This window comes from Elephas maximus, chromosome 23 (assembly GCF_024166365.1).
Source record: "Elephas maximus indicus isolate mEleMax1 chromosome 23, mEleMax1 primary haplotype, whole genome shotgun sequence".
Lineage (NCBI taxonomy): Eukaryota > Metazoa > Chordata > Mammalia > Proboscidea > Elephantidae > Elephas > Elephas maximus.
The window spans coordinates 28,795,627-28,823,114 of NC_064841.1; the positions used below are offsets into that span (position 1 = coordinate 28,795,627).

A 27,488-nucleotide genomic window follows, 5' to 3' on the forward strand; every position below is an offset into this window, starting at 1 on the left:
CTGTGCGGTAGATCCTGACTCACGGCGACCCCGTGTGTACAGAGTAGAACTGTGTTCCTTAGGATTTTCACGACTGTGACCTTTTGGAAGTTGATTGCCAGGACTTTCTTTTGAAGCACCTCTAGTTGGGTTTGAACTGCCAACCTTTCAGTTAGTAGTAGAGCGCTTCACGCCAGGGACTAAATTACATCATAGTTATGGTAACCGTATTCCTGCACCTCGATTTTGTTTATTTCAACCTTAGAAATATGTGCTGTTTCTGATGAGACTTACACCAAAGGAATAGGCAAGTGTGGCAACCCGGAGACTTTAAGAAAAAGGGTTTGCTTGTGGGGCGGGGGAAACCCTGGTGGCATAGTGGCTAAGTGCTGTGGCTGCTAACCAAAGGGTCAGCAGTTCGAATCCGACAGGCACTCCTTGGAAACTCTATGGGGCCGTTCTTCTCTGTCCTATATGGTCACTATTAGTCGAAATCGACTCCATGGCACTGGGTTTGGTTTTGGTGTGGGGTGGGAGGTGGGAGGATTGTCTTCAGGCTAATGTCTTTCTGTCTTGGACTAGAAGGCACATTCTTGAGTTACAGTCAGTGATCAATAGAAGGGAAAGATGTCAAGGTTTGCCTAGTGAGACAAATAATCACATCTTTGCCCAGAAAATCAAATTGAATAGTATCAATGTGGTGGGCTAGAAGGGCTTGGTGGGAAAGAGAGAAGGTATTTTCAGCCTTGCTTTAAACAAAACTGGTTTAAAAAAGAAGAGACAAATGAAGATTTGTGCTCTCGAATTGCAAGGCTGTCTGCTTTTAATGCCAAGGATAGGACTTCTTTTTATCCTTTCCTTTTCTTACAATGTTCTGTCCCCTGGGGAAATCCATGACAAGTGATAAGATTAGTGATTATCCTGGTGGTACACGAGTCAACCAAGCTATCTTCAGGCATCTGGAACTAACCTTGGCTGCACCTAGAAAATATTTTGACCACAGTACTTTGAACTATCAGAGAAAAAGCTGGCTAAGGAACCAAGTTTCTTTGATTTCAACTCTAAAATATTTGTATTTTTCATTGTTGTCTCCTGTATTTTGTATACGTAAAGCCCCTAAAAGTACGTGTTGTTTATAGTGTTGAGTCTGCTCTATTTGATGAGAAGCTAATTAAAACTCAACTTTCATGACTTTATTCTGTGGCACTCCCGGGTTAGTTGAGTACAGCGGAGATGAGAAACATGGCATGCAATTAACCTGGGGTCATCGGTTTTCCCACTTCCACTTCCTTTATTCATACTTTCCTTCCCGCTTTCTAAGGAAAAGTAATTTTCCCAAGGGTCACCAAAAGGCATTGGTATTACCCTGGATGTTTCAAAAGTATATTTCTTAAATTATAGAATTAACATCAGCCCTTTTAATCCGTTTTTTAACTTTCATTTTACACAAATATTTCCCATGTTTTGTATAAGTCTGCACTATTATGACTCAGCCAAGTGCCTTCGTTCCTAAGGAATTTTTTCCTTTGCCCTTTATAGTTTATGATAGTGTTGTAATACCTTGACGAAAAGTAGAAAAGTTTATTACTTTACTATCACGTAAATCTTGTCACTAATTAACTATTTATTATGGATCCAGATATAGGTAAACCAGGCCTTACATATAAAAAAGAACTTTTTATATCTTATTACTTCCTGATTAGTCTTATATTTAAGCTAAAAAGACTTAAAAGTCTCTATTTCCTTTAGAGTTAATTTATTTCAGTGAGAAAAGGCATAGCAAATAAGAAAATGTCAGGTATTAATAGATGGAGAGCAATAATGAAATCCATTAGTGTTAACATCTCTATTATTTCAAAAATCCATTAGTTATGCAGGTAAATGGGAAACTATAGGATGTAAGCCAAGTTCCTAATTCCCAGCTATTGCCCTTCATGGGTAATCATGTATTAAGCTAAAGAAACAGAATTCCACCCATTTAAAAAGAATGAACGATGATGAAAGATGTCAGGTGTGATGTTCTATTATTTAGGTTGAAATTTGGGGTTTTAAGCTGTGTATTTTTATCATATCTGTCAATAGGAGGATTTTTTTTTTAACTGTTATTGAGTGCTGTATTCTAAAATATTGAAATAGCAAAATAGATCTGAACTGTAGAGGAGAAAAATAAAATAATTTCTAGTTTTCACTTAGAGCCCTCAGTTAGTGGTTTACTGTTGAGTACTCACTGGCCAGAACACTCAAAATTAATCTGCTTCCTTCGTGCCTGCACTTTCATTTTCTTGTTTCTTTACTCAATCTGTGCTTTTGTACTTATAAGTGAGCTCCAAGCCAGCTGTTAACCCAAGAAGTAGAATGATATATACATTCTTTTTTATTATTTTTTTTTTTAGAGCAAGAATAGATCTTCTCCCTCTACTCAAATCCCCTTAATGCAAACCATAAATCTAGTGTGCCCCTACAAAAAAATACATACTTTTCAGATATTTAAGAAAAAAAAAAAAGTTGTCGAGTCAGTTCCAACTCATGGAAACCCCAGGTACATCAGAGTAGAACTATGCTGCTTAGGGTTTTCAATGGCTCATTTTTTTTGGCAGTAGGTCACCAGGCCTTTTTTCGAAGATACCTCTGGGTACACTTGAACTTCTAACCTTTCAGTTAGCAGCCAAGCACTTATCCACTTATCCCTTTTAAGGCTTCCTTTCAGGTATTACTGGCACCTATGTCGAGAAAGAGAGAGTACTAGAATTTTAAAATGATGAGTTATTAATGGAAATTTAGGGACTAAAGTGTGCTTGTTAGTATTGGCAGAGCAATATTGCAGGACTGTGTATGTGTTTGGTTTGCTCCCAAGATTTTATATCCCATGATATAGAACCTAAGAATGTTAACTTATATGCTACTTCACATTTTCATAGCATTGCAAAAATATCCAATTCTTATAAATTAGATGTTTTCAACCCAATAGGACTTTTTAAATGTGTGATTCAATTTTATTACATCAAAGTTTCTTACTACTGTTATTTCAGCTGAGGTGAACTATAAGCAAGCAAAAAAAAAAAAAAAAACCTAATCCTATAACATGAATCAGGTTCAAATTTTTTCATTGACAAGTGTTTGGAAATGTTATGAGGCGTAAGACTATCAGATACTTTTAGCAGTTGAAGTCACAATTTCAGCATTCTAAATCTGATTAGTCAAATATTGACACTCTTGCTTGGTGTGACAAGGTGACAGGAATGGGAGGAAGATAAATTTTTCTTTTGTTATTTGTGTCTTCACCTTCTTGTATTGCCTTTTTCATTAAATATTGTGTTATACTGGTTTTCTGGGGAAAGATTAGGAAGGATGATGCACAGAAAGGAAGAAGAAAAAGAAAATCTATTTCTAAGAGGTACTCAGTGTTTGCATTTTGTTTTGTGACAGCAACAAGGGGTGAGGATCTTCATCATGCTCTACAAAGAGGTGGAACTCGCTCTTGGAATCAATAGTGAATACAGCAAGAGGACTTTAATGCATCTGCACCCCAACATTAAGGTATCCAGGTTCATCTCTGTGAACAACGTTTCTTCTTTATTATTCTGTAGGCGTTTTTCAGATCTGTTTATATGTTTTACTCTAAACAGTGGTAATCTAGTATATATTTTGAATAAATAATTTTACATCCGTTCTCAGTCATAAAACAAAAGCTATACTTTCTTATACTCCCTACATTGATGGGGCCAACCAACTTCACATTTCTGCTTCCCTGACCCTGATCATGGAAGTAACCGTTTAGCCAAGAACAAGCTTCCTAGAGTTGTTTTAATATTCAAGAGCCCTGTTCTCATGTTCTTTATTAAGATTATCCTGTACACCCACAAGGATATATAGGTTTGGCAGATGATATTTCTACATAGGCATTTGTATGTGCTTGCAAACATATCCATGTAAATAGTGGAGCATACAGGGGACACACTTTTGAGGACTTCCTAGTCATAACCAAACACTTCAAGGGACAGAGTCACTGGGCTTGAGGGTTTAGGACCATAGTCTCAGGGGGATATCTAGGTCAACTGGCATAATATAGTCCATAAAGCCAATGTTCTATATCCTACTTTGGCGAGTAGTGATTGGAACTTAAAACCATGTAAATAGCCATCTAAGGTACAACTATTGATCTCCTCCCATCCGGAGCAAAGAAGAGTGAAGAACATTGAAGTTTCAAGGAAACAATTAGGCCAGAGGACTAATGGACCACATGAACCACAGCCTCCACTAGCCTGAGACCAGAAGAACTAGATGGTGCCCAGCTACTACTACTGACTGTGCTGAGCGGGATCACAGTAGAAGGGGTCCTGGACAGAGTGAGAGAAAACTGTAGACCAAAATTCAAACTCATAAAAAAGACCAGACTTACTGGTCTGATAGAGACTAGTAGAACTCCTGAGATTATGGCCCTTAGACAACCTTCAAACCTGGAACTGAACCTATTCCCAGAGATCACCTTTCAGCCAAACAATAGACAAGCCTATAAAGTTTACAGTAACACCCATGAGGAATGTGCTCCTCAGAACAATCAACCATACCAGATCAAAGGGGCAGCATTTGCCCAAAAACAAAGTTCTGAAGCCAGGAAGGGGCAGGAAAGATGGGTGAATGTAAATGGAGAACTTAGGGAGGAAGTGACTAGAGCACTGTCACATTGAGGGAATTGCAACAAATGTCATGAAACAAAATGTGTTTAAATTGTTCAGTGAGAAACTAATTTGCTCTGTGAACTTTCACCCAAACCACAGTAAATTGTTCAAAAAAAAGGATTATCTTGGAACCTCTTAGATATGATCTTCCTGTGACATCCGCTGAACACTGGTACACCAAAGAGAGCTCCTTAGGCTTCAAAGGGCTTTTACTACTAGTAAAAACCCAAACCAAACCAGTTGCCTTCAAGTCTTTTCCAACTCATGGTGACCCTATGTTGGCACAGTAGAACTGCTCCATAGGTTTTGCAATGGCTGTGATCTTTCAGAAGTAGATTGGCAAGTCTTTCTTCCAAGGTGCTTCCAGGTGGATTTGAACCACCAACCTTTTAGTTTGTAGCCAAGTGCTAAACCATTTGCATCACCCAGGGACTCCTCTTATTAATAACACCTAGTTGTTTTTTTTTTAGTGGGTTTAGTATAAGATACTAATAAAGTAAATAAAATGATAAGCAATTTGAAAACTTGTTGACAATTCACCAAAGACCTAAAACCTATCCATAAATATTGCTTAGTCATTGAGATACATTGAGACTTAATTAATAAATCTCCAGCAGGCTTAAAATACGTGAGAATGGTATATTTCACTTTGTTAAAAAATAAAATAAAAATGTTTGTTTCTCCCAAAGATTGAAGTTTTAAGTCAAATCATTTCTAAACTTTATTCATTTATCAAATTTTTATCAAGCACCTACTATGTGCAAGGAACTGTGCTAGAATAAAAAGATTCTGTTTAAGTAACATAAAGCAAATATAATTTGTTCATGAATAACTGGAAATATGGGGTTGATCCTGCTCACTACTGTACAAAAAACAAACAAAAAAAGAGCAAAGATAAATACAATTAAGGAGATTAAATTATTCAGGCTTCATCAGGCATCTTTGTGTTTCTGGTTATGACACGCCCCATATGCAAAAGTACCACTTTAAAAGAACGGTACTTATTAACTCTTTGACAAATAAATGAATAAATGTATACGACTTTGCAAAGAAGAAATGAGGAATTAAAACAACCTAAAGATTAAAGTTTTTTTTTTACGGAAAGATTAAGGAAATTAGGGATTTTCAGCCTAGAAAGTTAAGGTCTTGCAGGCAACTTAAGGATTGTCTACAAGTAGAAGAATTAGAAAAAGATGATTAGTGGTTTTATATGTCCTTTACGTACCCCATTAGATAAGAAATGTTTAAATTTCATTGTAACATACTAAAAAATCATTTAGTATAATGTTAAAAAGAAAAGCAAGATTTAGCAGCACATAAACTATGTTTAAAATGTTTAAAGCTATGTTAAATAGAGAATAATAACCATAAAAGTAAAAGGGTGAAAATATAAGAAAATGATAAAGGTATTTGATTAGAGTGATGGGGTTTTCTTCTTTATTTAAAATTTTTTACTTAATATAGATACACTATTTTTATTTAAAAAAAATCATAAACTATACAACAGTTGAGATTTAGGTTAAATAATAGTAAACAAAGCCTTATTAATAGTAGTGGCTGGAGCCTTCCTCCATTGCTGATGGGATTGTACAATAGTACCGCAGCTGAGGCAGACAGTTTGGCAGTTCCTCAAAAAGCTGAACAAAGAATTGCCGTATGATACGGCAGTTCCCCTCTTAGGTATAATTAAAAGCAGGACCACAAATACTTGTATACCAGTATTCATTGTAGCACTATTTGCAATAGCCAAAAGGTAGAAACAGCCCAAATGTCTAGCAACAGATGAATGGATAAACAAAACATGGTACATACATACATGGAATATTATTCAGCCCTAAAGAGAAAGGAAGTCCTGATACATGCTACAACATGGATGAACCTTGAAAACATGCTGAATGAAATAAGTCAGTCACAAAATAACAAATATTGTATGATTCCACTATTATGAAATATCTAAAATAGGCAAGTGTACAGAGACCATAGTTTTTAGTGACTACCAGGGCAGGTGGGGGAGAGGAAGGGTGAAAGGAAAGCAAAGTGCTTAGGCGACACTGAGCTTCTCTTAAGGGTGATGGAAAAATTTGGAAATGGTTAATTAAAGGTGATGGTTGAAAATTGCAATGAACATAACCGATATCACTGAGCTGTACATGTGAAGACTGATGAAATGGCAAAAGTTTTGTTACCTATATTTTTAGCACAATAAAAAAATAATAAAAAGGTGAAAAGAAAAGCAGTTGCCAAATATTTTGGAATCTCTCTATGTCATGGATCGAATTATGTCCCCTCAAAAATCTGTGTATCAGTTTGGCTGGGTCATGATTCCTGGTATTGTGTGATTTTCCTTTATGTTGTAAATCCTGCCTCTATGATGTTAATGAGGGAGGATGGGCAGCAGTTGTGTTAGTGAGGCAGGAGGACTCAACCTGTGTCTTGAGGCAATCTCTTAGTGAGCAGAGAGACAGGGGGACCTCATACCACCAAGAAATCAGTGCCAGGAGCAGACCGCGTCCTTTGGATCCAGGGTTCCTGTGCAGAGAAGCTGCTAGTCCGGGGGAAGATTGATGAGAAGACCAACAGAGAGAGAAAGCCTTCCCCTGGAGCTGATACCCTGAATTTGGACTTTTACCCTACTTGATTTACTTTGAGAAAATATACTTCTCTTTGCTAAAGCCATCCACTTGTAGTTTTTCTGTTATAGCAGCAGTAGGTAACTAAGACACTCTACTTAAAGGCATATGAAAATAGAATCGGTCATACTGGGTTTATTTAGGAGAATTCTATTTGAAAGAAGGAGGTTAATAACTTCTCAAAGTTCTTTTCAAATCAAGAGCTGCGGAAATATATACCTATATCTATATGCTTACTATTTCAATTTAATGGCTACAAAAACATCAACCTACTTATTTAAAATCTCACCAGAGATAGATGTTAGTTAGAAAATGTTAAGAGTTTCGTATAATCCCAGATATAACAATTTTTGTGGGAGGAAAACTGAACCAGCTACCAAGTTGAGCTGACTTTTATTGGCATCTGAGGCAAAAATTCAAGCTAAATGGCAACTCCCCAAAATATGACATATAAGGGAGCCCTTCTAAAAGGTAAACAGGACTCTTCCTCTGCTACATATTGAGAATAAAATTAGAAGTTTGGGATTTTCTTTGGTGTATATACATAGCACGTTTTCGTTCTGATATTTTAATTACAGGAAATACTTTTCAGGGGAGAAAAACAGACCTATTTCGTCTAACGTGGATTATTTTAAAAAGGACATTTTCCACTCCTTTCTGTAAAGAAGAATCCTACAAAAAATACCCCCTGAAACATTTAGTGGTTATTGATAATGATATATTACATCAAGGTTTCTTATTGCTGGAGGTTAATAGCTTCTCAAAGTTACCTTCAAATCAAGAGCTGCCAAAATACATACCTATTATACCCATTATGTGTGTTTTCTTTTTTCCTCTCAAGGTGATGAGGCACCCAGACCATGTGTCATCCACTGTGTATCTGTGGGCTCATCATGAGAAGCTCGTCGTCATCGACCAGTCAGTGGCCTTCGTGGGTGGGATTGACCTGGCTTATGGAAGGTGGGACGACAATGAGCACAGACTCACAGATGTGGGTAGCGTGAAGCGTGTCATTACTGGATCATCCCTGGTGTCCCTCACAGTAAGATAAACCTTTATGGAACTGTGTTAAATTAATATAAATCATATAAGCAGGCATTAATAGCGTGACATTGATTAATTTATTCATTTATTGAGAAGTTACATATCCCTGCCAGGAGTAAAGAACATTGAGTCAAATATTCCATAGACCTGGTTTCAAATACCAGCCTCACCACCTTGCTAGCATGTGACCTTGGACAAATGACTTCTGTTAGTCTCGGCTTCTTCTCTTGTAAAATGGGGAAACAGTTGTAAAATTGTTAACACAATGCCTAGCACATTTTAAGTGTCCAGTATCTAATTCTATAGGATGGTCATAGTTGTTAAATGAAGTAATGATCACAAGGCTTTGGTTGGTACAGGGCATATAGAAATCACTCAGAATGATCATATTAATCATTTATTTCTGCCTTATTGTGGAAAAAAAAAAAGTTAAGGCAGTTTCAGAAACACTTGCAATTCAAGCAGTATTGTAAAGACACAGTAGCGGTGGTAGCAGTTATAGAGTGAACCTGAAGCAGCAGTTCCCTAAGGCCCAGTATTGTGGCGTCTGCAGTGACTCAGCTTGGTCATCAGACTGTGATGGGTGGGTAGGTGAGAATAGATATTAGTGACCGTTACTAATTCATGACCGTCATTATTACGTTGAAAGCACTTCGCTTTGCAACCAATGGTGGTATGATTTTCATACATTTTGTTTTATTTATTGTTATTTTTTCATTTTTAGACTATGTTATGCCAGTTGAGCTGGGGTTCCCCCAAGACCATGGTGCCCAGCCCTCAGTCCAGCAGCTAGGTACCTCAGGGCATTTGGATGTGCCTGTGAAGCGCCTATGACTTTGCCTTTGTCAAGTTGTGCTGACTTCCCCAGTATTGTGTACTGTCTTACCCTTCACCAAGTGTTTTTCCCTCCCTCATAACCATCAAAGATTGTTTCCTTCTGTGTGGAAACATTTTCACATGTTTTTATAATAGTGGTCTCATACAGTATTTGTCCTCTCATGAGTGACTTATTTCACTCAGCATTAGGATTCATCCATGTTGTGAGATGTTTTGCAGATTCATCATTGTTCTTTTTTGTTGCGTAGTATTCCATTATGTGTATGTACCATAGTTTATCTATTCTTCTGTCGATGGGCACTTAGGTTGTTTCCGTCTTTTCACTATTGTGAATAATGCTGTAATGAATATGGGTGTGCATATGTCTATTCGTGTGACAGCTCTTATTTCTCTAGGTTATATTCCTAGGAGTGGGATTGCTGGATTGTATGGTATTTTTATTTCTAGCTTTTTAAGGAAATGCCGTATCGCTTTTCAAAATGGTTGTACCATTTTGTATTACCACCAGCAGTGCATAAGAGTTCCAATCTCCCCACAGCCTCTCCAACATTTGTTATTGTCATGCCAGTAATGTCAGGGTGAGACGGTATCTCATTGTAGTTTTGATTTGCATTTCTCTTTGGGGCTCTCATGGCGCAGGGGTTAAAAGCTACCGTGTGCTACGACTGCTAACCAAGAGATCAGCGGTTCAGATCCACTAGCTGCTCCTTGGAAACCGTATGGAGCACCTCTACTGTGTCCTATAGGGTTGCTGTAGTCAGAATCAACTTGATGGCAACAGGCTTGTTGCTAGTGATTGAAAGCATTTCCTCACGTGTCTGTTAGCCACCTGAATATCTTGTTGGGTAAAGTGTCTGTTCACATCCTTTGCCCATTTTTTAATTGGATTATTTGCTTTCTTATTGTAGAGTGTTAGATTTTCCTGTAGATTTTAGAGATTAGAACTTTGTTGGCTATGTCATAGCCAAAATTTTTTTTCCCAGTACGTAGATTCTCTTTTTACTCTTTTGGTGAAGTCTTTTGATGAGCATAAGTGTTTAATTTTTAGAAGAGCTCATTTAGCTTATCTTTTGGTGTTTGTGTATTATTAATTATGGTTTATATCCTTTTTATGCTGTATATTAGGGCCCCTAGCATTGACCCTATGGGGCAGTTCTACTCTGTCCTTTAGGGTCAGTATGTATCAAGATCGACTCCACAGCAATGTGTGTACTGTTGACTCTATGTTTTCTTCCATGATCTTTATAGGTTTGGGTTTTATATTTATGTCTTTGATCCATTTCAAATTAGTTTTGTGTATGGTGTGAGGTATGGGTCCTGTTTCATTTTTTGTACAGGTGGACATCCAGTTTTGCCAGCGCTGTTTGTTAAAAAGACTGCCTTTTCCCCGTTTAATGGACTTTGGGCCTTTGTTAAACATCAGGTGGCCGTAGGTAGAAGGATTTACATCTGGGTTCTTAATTCTGTTCCATTGGTCAATGTGTCTGTTGTTGTACCAGTACCAGGCTGTTTTGACTACCATAGTTGTATAGTAGGCTCTTAGGTCAGGTAGTACAAGGTCTCCCACTTTGTTCTTATTCTTCAGTAATGTTTTATTTATCCATGACCTCTTTCCTTTCCATATAAAGTTAATGATTAGTTTTTCCATCTCGCTGAAGAATTCTGTTGATATTTAGATCTGCATTGCACTATATTTGTAGAATGCTTTGGGTGGAGTTGATATTTTCACAATGTTTAGGCTACCTATCCATGAGCATTGTATGATTTTCCATTTATGTAGGTCTCTTTTGGCTTCTTGTGGTAGTGTTTTTTTGTTTTGGTATTTTGTATAGGTCTTTTATGTTCCTGGTTAGATTTATTCTTAAGTGTTTTATTTTTTTAGGGGCTATTATAAATTGTATTGCTTTCCTGATCTCATAGTTCCCTTTATTGGTATGTAGGAATCCAACTGATTTTTATATGTTTATCTTGTATCCTGCTACTCTACTGAATCATTCTGCTAGTTCCAGTAGTTTTCTTGTGGAGCCTTTTGGGTTGCCTATGTATAGTATCATATCATCCACAAATAGGGGTTGCTTTACTTCTTCCATATGAATTGATTGAATGCTTTTTATTTCTTTTTCTTGCCTTATGTTTCTAACTCATACATTTTAATTTAGAGTACATATTGGCTACTTTTTTATACTAAAGTATGATTTGCTGTTACTTGGATTTTGAATTTGCATGAAGTTTCCCCCCAAAGTTTAAAAATGTCTATATATAAGAACCCACTCTATTGTCAAATTTTTCTTTAGATGCATTATTCTTATAACTTTTAGAAAGTTTATAAACAAAAATGCGAGGCAGTCAGGATTTAAGTTAAATAACAATAAGCAGCCTTATTAAAAGATGCCAATATTTTTGGAATCTTCCTATTTAGAAGGAAGTCCTTTTGAAAGCCAGTAGAGGTTAATAACACCTAACAGTACCTTTCAAATGAAGAGCTGCCAAAACATCTATATGCTTATTAAAAAATTTGATGGGCCCCATCTTGCTTTAATGCTGGGAATGTCAGTGACTTTTCTGGGAAGATTGCACTTCAGTGAATAGGTAACAGGGAATATGACTGACAGAAGAAACATTGCATACTTAATGTTTATCGAAGGAAAAACTTCTATAGCTCAATAGTGAATGTAACTCAGGTCATTGTATTTGAAAAAAAAAGGTTAATTGATATGAAATTTTAAGAACTTGGCCTACTGAAGGAGGAACCACAGTGGAACATTAGTATTCCTTCTGTAATGTTTAAGTAGCTCACCATTGCCCTGCTGCTGACCTCAGGGCCTTATTCATCATCCCTCAGCCCTACTTGAGTTAAAGGGCCATGTTGCAACATATCTTATACAATGTCCTTTTTTCTTTAAATAATTTCCTCAGGCTGAAACAGCAGAGTCTACAGAATCGTTACACCTCAAAGATAAAAGCAAATCTAATACAAATCTGCCCATCTTGAAGAGTGTTGATGATATGGATTCAAAAATGAAAGGCATAGGAAAGCCGGGAAAGTTCTCCAAATTCAGCCTGTACAGGCAGCTCCACAAGCGTCACCTGCAAAGCGCAGACAGCATCAGCAGCATTGACAGCACCTGCAGTAAGTCATGGTCTCCACTCTGAATTATTCTAATTATACTCTGTTCCTCTGTAGCCAGATACTATACACCTCTTGTTAAAATCTGTCTTTGTATAATGGAATAAAATGAGCAACGCTGAAAGTTCTCTCTATCATCCTTCTGAACACCGTGCCACTTTATGGCTTTGTTGTCTCATTTTGGAACCGATTTATTGTTTTATTCACACAAAACAGTCATAACAACCACAATTCATGCTTCTTATGGTGGTAGAATGACTAAGCGCTCCTATGCAAAGCCTAAAAGGAATAGGAGAAGTATTAGATGTACTTTATAAAATTTTTTTAGAAGAAATTTCATCTATCTCCCCATCCAGGAATACATCCAACATATCATCAAAGAGTCTCTACATCCTGTAAATTTATTAGTCTTTTCAAATTTGTTTTAAAGCCCTGCAGTTTTCTGTTGCACAGAATTTATGACTGATTTTATAGCCTTATCTACTTTTCAAAATGATCAAATTTGCTTTCCAGTTTAGAAAACTTGATATATATGTATAAATATATATTTCTTTGTAAAAAAAAAAAAAAAAAAATCTCAACTTTCTCCAGGTTACTTTAGTCACTGTAGAAGTCATCAAAATTTAATCCATGGTTTAAAACCCCACTTGAAATTCTTTCGCCATTCCACTGAATCTGAGCAGGGACTCATTAGACCTAATGTCGGTAAGTGATGTGTGAAGCGGCAAAACCTCTGTAGGCTTCACCTTTGCTGCAGTGTCCACTGTATGGGCATAGTGCGTGTGTTTCTGGATTGGCTTCGTGTTTGCAATTCTCATGCCATATATGTTATCGAGAGCCAGCTCTGTGCAAAGCGCTGAGTGGTACACAAGATCCTACTCCCCAAGATCTTACACTCCAGCAGTGAGGCTAAAACATACCTGATAACTATATGGGGCAGTGGTGGGTCAGTGGTAGAATTCTCACCTGCCATGCAGGATATGCAGGTTTGATTCCCAGCCAATGCACCTCATTTTCAGTCACCACCCATTTGTCAGTGGAGGCTTTCGTGTTGTTATGATGCTGAACAGGTTTCAGTGGAGTGTCCAGACTAAGACAGACTAAGAAGAAAGGCCTGGTGATCTACCTTCAAATATCAGCCAAGGAAAACCCTATGGATCACAGCGGCTTTATCCCATTGTGCATGGATGGGATCGTCATGATTGAGGGCTGTCTTGACAGTAGCTAATGACAACAACAACTGTACAGTGAGTAGCACAGGCAGTTTCGAAGTGTCGTAGACAATCAGTGGAAGGTGGGAGGACTTCCTCTGTAAGGATCCATAAAGACTTTCTTGAGCAGGTGACATTTGAGTGGGGTCTGGAAGTAAGTTGATTGGCCTGGGTGGGAATAGGAAGGCATTACAGGTGAAGGAAATGAGTTGAAAATAAAATATATCATGCTGCTGAGACACAGCATTCGATAGAAGACTAGGAAGATATACAGTGGTCACATTTGGAGGCTGGGATACCAGGTTGGGGAGTGGGACCTTTATTTAGCCAAGAATCTTGAAGGTCTTTGAATGGAAGTGTCGTGCTTTAAATGTGAATTTTTAGAAATTGTAATCTGATGACCTTTTGTAAGAAGAATCAGATTCTCGAAGAGTGAATTAATCAGGGGATAAAGTATGGTGATGGGAGTGAAGAGGAATTTGGCAACTGATAAGATATAGGGACAAGGAATCATAATAATAATTAAAAAAAAAATACAATCAAGTCGATTCCGACTCATAGCAACCCTATAGCAGAGTAGAGCCGTCCCATAGGGTTTCCAAGGAGGAGTTGGTGGATTTGAACTGCTGACCTTTTGGTTAGCAGCTGTCGTAGTTCTTAACCACTGTGCGACCAGGGATTCAGGAATAATGGTAACAATGGTAAAGTCATTACTGATGTTTATGGTGTACAGACTCTGAGTCACTGCCCTGAGTACTTGTGGTGTTCGGTAGTGATAATTTTTATCTCCACTTTACAGATGAGGTAACAGCCTTGGAGACTTGCCCAGTGATGACCCAATTTATTAGCCTCCCAGTGCTCATGATTCAGATTTGCGGTTTAGCAGAAATACAGACTACCATATAACCTTTTGGGTGAAATCCCAAGGCCAAGGTTCAGTGTACTTAGGAGATGAGGGAATTAGAACCCAGCTAACATGGCTGGGTCTGAGTCACTTGTAACTGGCCGGACCTTGAGCCATGGTTCTCAGCATTCTTTATTATGCCCAACAAACCTATGAGGACCCATTTTAATATCAAAATATTTTGAGGACCTCTGGCTTTTTAAAACGCATTGATTAACTTCATTTTGTCTGTTTTGTTAAAGCTCCAATGTAACTGCCAAATGAACTTGTATTTTGTAAAGTGTAAGAACATCAAAATATATTTTTAAATGGAGAAGAACATATATGGGAAAGATACTTTATTTATTCAGCATACAGCTAATTCTTGATGTATGTATGAATTCAGGGACTGCTCACAGTAATGCCTGGCCTCATCTGAGTTTCAGAGCTCTGAGACTGGGAACCAGGTAGCCTCTGGGAAGTCCAGAGATCCAGGTCAGGGGCACATGCGGGGCAAGATGTTAAAGGTAAAGAATTTAAAACAGGTCCTGGTAGTGCCTTGTAATTCCACTGTGTGGCTTTGATGCTTCAGGACTGAGTTTCTTTTTTTTTTTTTTTTTAATGAGATAGAGGAATGAGGTTGTCAAACCATGAAGCTGAAGGGTCTGAATTATGACTGGGTCATAGTATTTGCCCACAATTAGATTGGGGGCAAGTGGAAGAGATGTGAGCCAGGTGCTTAACACATGAGTAACTCAGGTCAAGGTCAGGCTAAGAGTGGTGATGTCTACAGTGATGGTCTGAGGAGGCCAGCGTGGGTGGTTTGCTGGCACTGATAGAAAGTATCCTTGGCATTCATCCACAGTCCCCTTCCTAATAAGCTAAATGCATTTCCAGTACATTATTTATCAAAAGAAAAAAATGCAACCTAAATGTTCAGGAGTAAGGGAATGGTGAGGAAAATGATGAATGGTTCATCCCCTGATGGAATTTTTCAGTCATTAAAAGCTGTAAGTGGGGACACAAAAATAAATGTACATGGTTCATTTATTTCATTAAATAAGTATTTATTGAGCTAACAAAACAGACAAAATGAAATTTGGTTAGGGAGTTGTTGTTAGGCGCTGTCAGTTCCAACTCATAGTGACCCTACGTACAACAGAACAAACCACTGCCCGGTCCTGCACCATCCTCACAATCATTGTTATGTTTGAGCCCATTGTTGCAGCCACTGTATCAGTCCATCTTGTTGAAGGTCTTCCTCTTTTTCCCTGACCGCCTACTTTACCAAGCATGGGGTCCTTCTCCAGGGACTGGTCCCTCCTGATAACATGTCCAAAGTATGTGAGAGCATACTTTGGCTTCTAAGGAGCATTGTGGCTGTACTACTTCCAAGACAGATTTGTTCATTCTTCTGGCAGTCCATGGTATGTTCATTATTCTTTGCCAACACCATTATTCAAAGAAATCAATTCTTCTTCGGCCTTCCTTATTTATTGTCCAACTTTTGCATGCATATGAGATGATTAAAAACATCATGGCTTGGGTCAGTGCACCTTAGTCCTCAAAGTTGGGAGGTAGAGATGGAAACTTTATATACAAGTAGATAATGAAGTACACAACATGTCAGCTGGTGATAATTATCATGGAGAACAACAGAGAAGGATAAGGTAGAGGGTCAGTGAAAACTAGGGAAACCCTCCATGAGGCAGATTGGTATAGCAGCTGCAACAATGGGCTCAAACATATCAAAGATTGTGAAGATGGTGCAGGACTGGGCAATGCTTCTTTCTGTTATGTGGAAGGTTACCTTGAACCGGAGCCAGCTCAGTGGCAGCTAACAACAACAAGAGAGGAAGGGCAGCAGGAGGAGTTTCTGTTTTGTATAGGGTGGTCAGAGAATGCTTCTCTAATGTGATTTTTTAACAGAGATCAAAAGGAAGAGAAGGATGATAAGGGGACGATGGTCCAGGCAAGAGAACTAGCAAGTGTAAAGGCTGTGAGGTGAGAGGGGGATTGGTGTATTCCAGAGACAGCCAGGAAGCCAATGTGGCTCTAGTGAAATAGGCTGGGAGAGAATGATAGGGGCAAAGTCAGAGAGGTTGGAGACTGGACTGGATTACATAAGGTCCTTCAGGCCATTGTGAAAATGTTGGCTTTTATTCTGAGTGAGATGTGAAGTCATTGGATGGTTTTGAGCAAAGGACAAACAACATCTGATGTACATGTTTTACAGGATCATTTTTGGAGCAGCCCAGGAAGACATAATAATGGCTTAGATCAGGTAGTCACAGTGGGGGTGGCAAATAGTGACCAGGCAGATACAGAATATATCTTGAATGTGGAGCTTATAGCATTTGCTGAGGCACTCACTGGATGTGGGATGTGAGAGAAGGCATTGACTCCCAAGTCTTTGGCTCAAGAAGCTGAAATATAAAATTTGGGATTTGACCCATTATGTATCTTGTTCTTTGTCATTCCTTTTTTTCTTTTTTTAACAAAGTGCCATGCTTACTATAAAGACCCTACAAGTAAGCAAACAAACCTCCTAGATATTTTGGCCATTTCAGTGCTATACAGCAGGAACGAAATAAGTCACTTGGGAGAAGTCAATAGAATTCTATTTTTAACATTACTTAGTTTTGCTAGTCTTTGGTACTTAGACATTTTTCTTTTATAGAAAATATCAATAATTTTTGGAAAGTTAATTATTCAATTAGAAATAGAATATGTATTTGGGCATGGTTAGTGTTCAAAAACTTTTGTTCTACAGTATTTATTCATCATCTACTGGCTGCCAGTAGCTATACTTGACAGTGGGGGCATATACTCTCCACTCCTGAGGATTTTATACACTAGTGGAGGGGGGTCTTTATACAATTGCATCAGAGTCAGAGGCTTTGGTTTGTGGGACAACAGCAGTGCTAGCAACTGACTCTCCGTACAGGCATCTAGGAGTTCTCTCTAGGGACAACTAATGTGGCTCTTGAAAGTTGGTTAGGAGATCAGGCTGAGAGGAAAAAAAAAAAAAGAGGAAGGGAAGAATATTCCAGGCAGAAGGAATAATGTGCCAATTTCACAGTGGCCTGGAAGACTAGGCTTGTCAAAATACGATGAGAAATGTGGTGTGTGTAAAGCCCGCAGGTGGGTGGAGGAAGACAAGACACCAGAAAGATGGATTGATGCCAGTTTGGGGAAGAGCCTGTACCCATGCTAAGCCCCTCCTACTTGAATCTCCTGTAGGCAGTAGGTGATCCTAGAAGGCTTTCAGGCAAGGAGTCTACCTGTTAGAAAGACAGATCTGGGGGCAGTGTGACCAGTCCGGTACTTCCACTGGCTAGCCAGCAGCACCATTTATTTATTCATTCAGGACACATTTTTACATCCACTGCCTATTTGTTAAGTGCCTCATTGTGCCAAGCACCGTATTTGTGATTTGTAGTTCTGCTAGGCTTCTTGCTTATTTGTCTGTATGGTCAGCATATCCCATAAACTTACAACCTTTTTAACTAGAAGTGTTTACCCTTAAAGTAAAATGGTCTGGCAAAGCTTCATGAAATGCTGCAGTGGATTGCTCCTTTTGCGCCTGTATGATCATAAGCTCCTGTTTGTCATTGTGATGTTTCTTATGGATGTCGGTTATGATTTGGGGAATACAGAATGTTAGAGCCCAAAAGATCTCAGATGCCATCTAGGCCAAACTCTGCCTTTGACACGTAAGGAATTTCTGGCCCCCAAAGGTAAAGCCCACTGTCACTTAGCTAGTTAATTCCAGGGCTGGAACAGGGACTGTCTTTAAATTTGAGGTTCTTGCTTTTTGGGATGCAGAGGACAAGAATTACATATTAGATAGATGGGCGCCATATTGATTAAAGAAAGAGAAGGGGCATGACTCTCTTTCTTTCTGCCTCTGCATCTCATACCCTGACCTGGCTTTACTGCTCTGTCATAGTCCCTCCTTACAAGGTCTCTATTCACTGTGAACCCTTTGAATGGTTCTTCCAGTGATCTGCTAGATGGTGAGAATAAGTGGCTCAACTACTGAGAATGTTCACTTTCATCATCTAATGATATATCTGCTTATAGCTCCAGCTTCTAATGATAGACTTGTGAGAGGTATAAAACCATCAGCCCACAGCTTCTACTCAAGTGGGCACATACTGCCCTAGTTCTGAGTCTTAGGAAAAAAATGTTAGAATTAAGTGTTTCATAAATGAGAGTTGAGCCTCAGTCTCTGGGTCAGCCTGAACTCAGTCTCTGAGTGGGTGTTACTACATTTTCAGATACTGGCTCCATCCGCAGCTTACAAACAGGCGTCGGGGAGCTGCATGGGGAAACCAGATTCTGGCACGGAAAAGATTACTGCAACTTCGTCTTCAAAGACTGGGTTCAGCTTGACAAACCTTTTGCAGGTGAGTATCATGCTATAGGAAACCCGGTAGCATGGTGGTTAAGAGCTTGGCTGCTAATCAAAAGGTCGGCAGTTTGAATCCACCAGCCACTCCTTGGAAACCCTATGGGGCAGTTCTTCTGTGTCCTGTAAAGTCACTATGAGTCAGAATCTACTCGATGGCAACGGGTTTGGGTTTTTTTTTTTTTTGTATCATGCCAGTGAGTGGCTGGTTATATTTTGTCTTTTCCTTTTTACATCTCAAGAAGTATGCATGTGCATGATCTAATTATCTGTTATCTTGCTTTGTTTTTGTTCTGTTTTTGAACATTTGGTAAAACTTTGAAGACTGTGATTCAGTTATGTACTCATGGGCTTTTCCCTGTAGTTAGAATAAGAAAAAAAAATGAAACAGAACTTACCTGTTAGAAATGCCAGTTTTCCTATAGACATATTTTGGGGGTAATAGTCTGTAATTCTCTAGGAGATGATAGCCCTCCTTTGATCATCTTCTTTTCTGTTTGTCATCTTCCAGTGTTAGGATGGCACATCTTTAGATTGCCACAATGCTTCTGTGTCTCAGAGGAGATAGAGACGGCCTGCCATTATTTCAACAAGATAAAAAGAAATGTAGTCAGCCTTGATAATTTGTACCAGCTCACACCTTGCCTCATGTAGTGATTATCTTACACTGTTTGTGGAGGGGGAGGAGGCTGTGTTCCTCAGTGTGAGATCTGTGTTTCCCTTGGCTGTAAAGGCATTGGATTACCCAAGCCAAGAAATGTACATTCAGTAGGCATTAGCACACACTTTTCTGAGTCAGAGTCGGGGACAGAGATATAGGACTTCTGGTCCCAGCATGGTTGTTAGTGAACAATCCTTGCCTGGTGCACCCGGGCAGATTTCATTGACAGGTACTCCACTCCCCGGATGCCATGGCACGACATTGCCTCTGTGGTCCACGGGAAGGCGGCTCGTGACGTGGCTCGTCATTTCATCCAGCGCTGGAACTTCACAAAGGTAAAGGGACATGATTTTCACAATGCAGTCCACATGAAGAGAGGCAGGCTTGGCTAGAGGAGAAACCTGGAGAGTCAGCAAGAAAGGGTTGTGATGGCTACAGCTTTGCCACTGTGTGCTGCTGGGTATGTGGCGATCAGAGCACCTGGGCCTCTGGACAAAGGAGGAAGCATTTCTGAATTTGCACACCACAGACAATCCAGAATGCAGAGGGATAGGCATTGCTCTGAGGGCCTGCATATGTTGTGACCCTTTTAACTCTTTTAATCCTCTCTGTCCTGAGTGCTGTGCTAGGCCCTGGGAATACAAAACCAAAAAGATATTTAAGTTGCTCACAAACTTGGAGAAGAGCTCAGAATTTGGAGGACGCTCAGTAAGTTCCACAGAGCTCTTTATATACCTTGTTGAATTATGTAGTTTTTGTTTGTTTTATTTTTGTTATTGTTGTTGAAAATATACACAGCAGAACGTGCACCAATTCAACAATTTCTGCATGTATGATTCAGTTACATTTATTACATTCTTCAAGTTGCACAACTATCCGCACCCTCCTTTTCTGAGTTGTCCCTCCTCCATTAACGTAAGAATGATGTAGTTTTGATTTTCTTCTGTCAGTATGTGGTCACTATGAGTCAGAATCTATTCGACAGCAGTGGGTTCGGTTTTTTGGTTTTATATATGCTGAAGGGGGCATTGGGGCTCAGTGATAGAATTTTCACCTTCCATGCAGGGGACCCGGGTTTAATTCCCAGCTAATCCACCTCGTGCACAGCCACCACCCATCTGTCAGTGGAGGCTTGCTTGTTGTAGGATGCTAGGATGCTGAACAGGTTTCAGTGGAGCTTCTAGACTAAGACAGACTAGGAAGAAAGGCCTGGTGATCTCCTTCGGAAAATCCACCAGTGAAAATCCTGTGGATCACAAGGGTGTGATCCGCAACCTATCATGGGGATGGCGCAGGACCAGGCAACATTTGGTTCCATTGTACATGGGGTTGCCACAACTCAGGGGCCAACTCAACGGAAGCTAAGAACATATATGTTCACCTGTTTCATTTAGTATTTGTGTTTTGTTAAATTGTGTCATAGGTTCAGAACGATATTATTGAAATGCCTCATACTGATTGATGCTTTGTTGTAGGGGAGGCATGAGCATGTTACCTGCAATAGCACTCGTGACGTGCAGGTGGTAGAGGGAGCTCTCCAGGCCCTAGAGAGCTGCTGATCTCCTTAGGTTCAGGAAGAGGTTACTGAAATGTTGTTACAGGACCCATGGTTTAACCATGGCTGAGGTATGCCTCACAAGTGTAGATTTAATAAGGAATTAACCTGGACCCAAAGAGTTGGCCTGGGCTGGGTAGGCACATGGAGGCCAGTTGTAGAGGATGTGAGCCTTACTGAGGTGAGAAAACTCAAGCTTTCAAGTCCCTTCCAACCCAGGGATGGCACAGGGCTCACATTGACACAGGATCCTGAGAGGTAATCCTGAGCAAAGCGAGCAGTTTGAGAAGGTAGAAACATTTTTCTTTTCTCCAAATTGAATTTCTTTTAGTGTGCCTTCATTATTTGTAAGGATTTGACCTAATGCTCAAGTATATATTGTCCAGGTGTTGCTAAGTTTCCAGGAATAACCACTTTATTTATTTTAAATGATGATGAGGCATTCTTTCCCCTGATAATTTGGAAAAAGGTTTAGTTTTAGCAACAGCTAGAGTCTCTCCATGTTTTTCATTCATACGAGCATTATAAAATTTAGCAGAAGCCCTTCTGACAAAAACTTGGCGGCAGTGGATAAATAAACAAAGGACATTACTTTCAAGCAGCTAGACTAGCAAAGAGAAATATTTCTAATAGTTGAGTATAGGTTATTATATCCTGCTCTTATCTTCTGCTCCGGGGAGGATAAATGGATACACCAGCAAGTGTTTTAAAAAGTGTACAACCTTTGACTCAGAAAAATTATTTCCAGATATTTAAGCAAAAGACGTAATCCAATAAGGTAATTTATTATCACATTGCTTCTCATATTTGAAAGAAAATTAGAAACAACTGAAATGCTTCTTAATAAGAATTTATTAAACAAATGATTATTCTTCCATACCATTTTATTATGAAGTTATTTTAAAATTATAATACAGAGCTGCACTGCTGCTGTGGGAAAATGTCTACAACATTTACCAGTTGCCTTCACATCGATTCTGACTTGTATAACATAGTAAAAACTGCAGGTTACGAAATAGTAATCTCATTTTTGCAGCTATATATCTCTGTAACTATGGTTGTATTAACTCTTTCGGTGCATATGTTAAGCAATACACGCTCACTGTGAAAGAACAAAGAAGGAAATACACGAAAGAGAAAGAAAATGAAAAATGAATATCTATGACCCCTTCACCGGAAAACATCCACTGTTAACATTTGTCTTTTCCAAATGAGCCAGAATTTCCATCCTAACAGAGGGATGAAGAGAACTGCTTTCTCCTCTGAGTCATTTTTGCCTGTTTTTCTTTATTTTAGATTATGAAATCAAAATATCGGTCTCTTTCATACCCATTTCTGCTTCCAAAATCTCAGACAACAGCCCAGGAGTTGAAATATCAAGTGCCTGAATCTGTACGTGCAAAAGTACAGGTGAGTCTGGCTTTTCTCTCTTACAAAGTGCTACTGGGCGAATTACTCACATCGGACTCAGGGTCCATTACAGTGGCTTCAGATTTTTCATTAAAGACAACTTCTCCAAAGCAAATCTGAATGAGCCTTTTATGATTCAGTAAACTGTTACATTTCCTATTTAAAATGTATTCAACTCACCTCCTTTCAGAAATATTTTATAGGTATAATTAATACATGTCCTCGGGAAAGGGCAGAGTCAAGGAAAAGCTATTCCTGAACCTCCTTCTGCAGTGGCCCTGGCAACACGATACACAGTAAACCCGGGACTGATAGCGCTTAAGCACCAGGAATGTGGCTGAAACTTAGCATCCTGGAAGCTACTTATAGCTCAGTCTAATTTGAGTTCTTAATTAACTATGTGCCTTTTAGAGTCTCTTTTAATTGAATAGGGGCCCTGGTGGTACAGTGGCTAAAGCACACAGCTGCTAACCAAAAGGTTGATGGTTTGAACTCACCAATTAGTCCATGGGAGAAAGATGTGGCAGTCTGCTTCTGTAAAGGTTTACAGTCTTAGAAACCCTGTGGGGCAGTTCTACTCTGTCCTGTAAGGTTGCTATGAGTCAGAATCAACTCCATGGTAGTAGGTTTGGTTTTGGGGTTTACTAGAATAAGGAATTTACTTCATAGACTCATAGAATTTTACAGCATCCAACCACCTCAACTTACAAACAAGAAAAATCAAACCCAGTGTGGCATTGCGACTTGTCCAGAATAACCCAGCAACTTACTGATGGAAGTGGAATTTGAAAATCCTAGATTAAAATTCTTATCTGCCGCCTTTTCCACCTGTATCTCAAATATCTTGGAATCATGTGGAAACAGAAGGCGGATGGGCTGCCTTTGGCATTGCCTTTTGTTCAAAGTCATCCCTATCAGTGTCAACAGCATTGGTTAAGTAAAGATCCGGGGGTCTGCTGCTGGGATCACTAATGTGGACCTACATTTCCAGACATGAATTCCAGTGACTGTGATTATATAAATGAAATGTCTAAAGCAGTTACTTTGTACTATGTACAAGTAAAAGTGTATGTCTAAAAAATAGAAAGGCATTTCAAACCATTGATCTAATAATGGAACAATCAAAAAAGGAAAAACCACCTGAGAGAAGTACCTGTGGCAAATTCTTAGTCATCCCATACCATGGAGATGACCAGTTTAAACATAGAGGCACAAATAGCTATGCATTCATATGTAAATGGATGAATATTTTTTATGAACCTGCTTAATTTTATTCTACTTTGAGGGGGAAAAATTACCCATGCTCTAAGATAAAATAGGAAACTTGGTATTAGGAAATCAACAGAATTTAAGATTTGAGCTTGCTTGCATTAAAATTGACTTGGTGGTCAATTTATCAAAATTAAAAAAAAAAAAAAACACCCACACCTGTTGCCATCGAGTCGATTCTGACTCAGCAGCCCTATAGTACAGAGTAGAACTGCCCCATAGAGCTTCCAAGGAGCACCTGATGGATTCGAACCCGCCAACCTTTTGGTTAGCAGCCATAGCACTTAACCACTACGCCACCAGAGTTTCCTTATCAAAATTAAAAAAATAAAAAAAGCTGATGTTAATTAAGCATCTATTGAAAATGTATTTTTTTATGATCAATAAAGGATGTTTTATCCTAGTATTGCATATACATGTATCTTCCACTTGCCTATTGGCAGAGCTATGACTTAGATATTCTCATTCTGCCAAAGACAGATAGATACTCTGCCTGCCTGCTCTACGAAACACCTCCCTTCATTCACCTTCTGTGCATCACTGTCTGTTAGAGATGGGGCTAGATCAGATATGCTCTTCTGATATGCTCATACGTTCATCCCCAGTATGTTCAGGTGGCCTGGACTCAGGAACCTACCAATGCAGTTGATTAAAAAGAAAGTTTACCAAGACTCATTCATTTATTCAGTCAACAAGTGTTTGCACAGTGACGTCATCAAAGCATACTTGGATTCTGAAGGGATGGACAGAAAAGGCGTTCTCTGCCTCTGGAAGCATACTTAGCTGGGGAGAGAAAGCTTAGTGATGTTAAAGAATTTGGTAATAATGCTGTAAATACCGGTACGAGCGTTCAGACCTCTATGCTATATGAGTTGAGCAAAGGGGCGAGACAGAGCTGGTTGCCTTTTAATCATCTCGGCCCCTACATCCCAAAGTTTAAGGCTGCAAGGGAGGGAATGAATTCCTCACCTTGAGGAGCCCACATTGTTGCCAACTGAGCTGGATTTTACCATGAAGTAGGTTCGCTTTAGAGCCCCTCACCTCTATGGGTGTTTTCAAGGCCCTATACTTACCTTTGTATTTGTGAATTAGTATTCTTTTTCTTAAAGAGGGTCCCCCAAATTTTAAATACATTACACCTCACAAAATCTAGATCCCTAGTGGTGGCCGGTAGACGATTTTCAGAAATGGGGAAATAATTGAGCTGTGAGAACAGCGTACACAGCCAGGAAGTGCATCTTTTTAGAAACCGGGAAGTATGAGATGAGCAGAAGCTAAAAAATAATAATCCTGCTTCGTTTCTCCTTTTCTGTAATGTTCTAGCCATGGTATTGTTTTACTTTCTTCCCAGTATTTACTGGCACAAAACATCCTTCATCTTGTTCTAGACATTACTTTCTCAAGTCATTAAAGTATAATGCTTACAGGTCAAAAGTAAAAATCTATTCCAATCTCTGGTTTTCCAGAAAATTCAGGAAGGGGCAGAGAGATAGGGTCCTGTCTATGTGGTAAAGGCTACTTAATTTTTAACGAATTTATTCTCACATTTTTAAGTCTTTGACTCTTTTAACTATCACGTGGTTGCTATCACACTCTTGGCTGAGAAATTTAATAAAACTCTTCTTTAGGATTATTGTTTTTAACATAAATCAGTGTTTCTCAGAGGCCACAAGCTTAATTAATTGTAAAGGAATAATATAATGTAGTGATTAAGAGTAACCAAAGAAGAAGAATTGACACCTTTGAATTATGGTGTTGGTGAAGAATATTGCGTATACCACGGACTGCCAAAAAAAGGAACAAATTTGTCTTGGAAGAAGTACAGCCAGCACGCTCTTTGGAAGCAAGGATGGTGAGACTTCACTTCGTCTCACATACTTTGGATATGTTATCAGGAGGGATCAGTCCGTGGAGAAGGACATCATGCTTAGTAAAGTAGAGGGTCAACGAAAAAGTGGAAGACCCTCAACGAGGTGGACTGATTGACACAGTGGCTGCAACAATGGGCTCAAGCATAACAACAATCATGCAGAACTGGGCAGCGTTTTGTTCTGTTGTATATAGGGTTGCTATGACTTGGAACCAACTCAGCAGCACCTAACAACAGCAACAGTGATTAAGAGACAGAGTCTAGAGCCAGACTATTCGAATTCTAACACTTCTACCTACTGGCTATGTAACCTTGGAAAAGTTACTTAACCTCCCTGTACACATTTCCTTCATTTTTGAAACAGGGATAATAATAGTATCTGTCTTAGAAGAGTACACATTGTTTTACATCAGTATTAGCTACAACCTTCAAGCTTTCCCTAGTGTTCTCAGGTTTTGCAACAAAGAAATTTACATTCTTCTGGATGGTCACTAAGCTAGTTCTAGACATAAAAACTTTATGCCATGTATCTATTGAAATGGAGAGAAAGAGCATTTGACAGACATAATAAAGCAAATGGTAGGTAAAATTCATGTTATTCTTTCTCCTGCAGAAGGGAAACCAATTATTTAATTAAACTATTAAAGATTGCATATATTGCCAATAGTTCCACAAAAGCCAGAATTCAGAGCCCTTTCAGGGGGGTGCCACAGCCCGCCAAGGAGAGAGGAGCCATGCCAGGCGAAATGGAGGCCTGCCCCCACCAACACTACTTTCTGCTTCTGAAAAAGTCATCCAGACCTGAGCAGACTTCAGCGGCTTCCACAGACACTTTTAGAATTATCTTGGGTGTTCCTCCCAGTGCTGAGCATTCACAGAAGCCTGCCAAGAGAGCTAAGGGAAGGCTTAGCAGGAGAAAAGCATGGGGATGGGGAAAGGAGGGAGGGAGAAGAGGTGGTTCTGAAACCACTATGCACAGAGTATGTAAAAGAATTTGTTTCTGTTCTTTCTTCAAACAAAATGAACTAGGCTGCCAAATACCGTCACTGCCGTTTTAGATATATAACCAAGACAGAGGATATTTCATATCACTTATAATTAAACCGACCCTGGTGGTGTAGTGGTTAAGTGCTATGGCCACTAACTACAAGGTCAGCAGTTCCAATCCACCAGGCATTCCCTGGAAATTCTACGGGGCGGTTCTACTCTGTCCTATAGTGTCGCTATGAGTTGGAACTGACTTGATGGCAACTGGCTTGGGCTGATTATGATTAAAGAAGCCTGGGTGGCACAAGCAGTTGGTAACCCAAATGTTAGCAGTTCAAACCCACCCAGGGGCTCCATGAAAGAAAAGGCAATCTGCTTCCGAAAAGATCACAGCCTAGAAAGCCTTATGGAGCAGTTCTACTCTGTAACACACATGGGGTTGCCTTGAGTTGGGGCCAACTCGATGGCAGCTAACAACAACAATTATGATTAAAAAAAAAAAAAAAAAGCCTTGTGCCATGTTAGCATCAGTGTGGAATCAGTACCTGATAACGATCCTTTTTATTAAGTTAGGCAGCTTTTGGTAGAAGCTACTCCTTAGTCATTGCTGAGAAACTCTCCCTGTAGGGAGGGGAACAACTCTATTTAAGTCTTACCTTCAGTCTCTTTTTATGTAAAAAAAAAAAAAAAAAAATACACCTACTCCTCACTACTATCTCATTATCCAACATTTCACATTTACAATAGTAAAAAATCTATTATCAAACTGTCTCCGCATTAACAAGGCAGCGGGCAGGGTGGCCTCCGGGAAGCTGGGCCGCAGCTGCCCTGCACCCTCCGCTCCCTCCTGCGCTGCATCCAGCTCCTATGGGGCCCACCTCCTCCATGACCAAGGCCTCCAGGGAATCCCAGCTCCTGTGCAGCCTGAGGCC

General features: G+C 39.3%; 1 protein-coding gene across 4 annotated transcripts in view; it reads left to right on the top strand.

Annotated features, from left to right (window-relative positions):
- PLD1 (phospholipase D1) overlaps positions 1–27,488 on the top strand; it is a 227,897-nt gene that overhangs the window by 129,463 nt on the left and 70,946 nt on the right. For all 4 annotated transcript variants that reach the window (XM_049867117.1, XM_049867115.1, XM_049867116.1 and 1 more), the window contains 6 exons: positions 3,406–3,516; positions 8,130–8,330; positions 12,086–12,299; positions 18,674–18,802; positions 19,682–19,800; positions 22,317–22,430. In XM_049867117.1, coding sequence (XP_049723074.1) covers positions 3,406–3,516; positions 8,130–8,330; positions 12,086–12,299; positions 18,674–18,802; positions 19,682–19,800; positions 22,317–22,430 — 888 coding nt within the window. The remainder of the gene's footprint in view (positions 1–3,405; positions 3,517–8,129; positions 8,331–12,085; positions 12,300–18,673; positions 18,803–19,681; positions 19,801–22,316; positions 22,431–27,488) is intronic.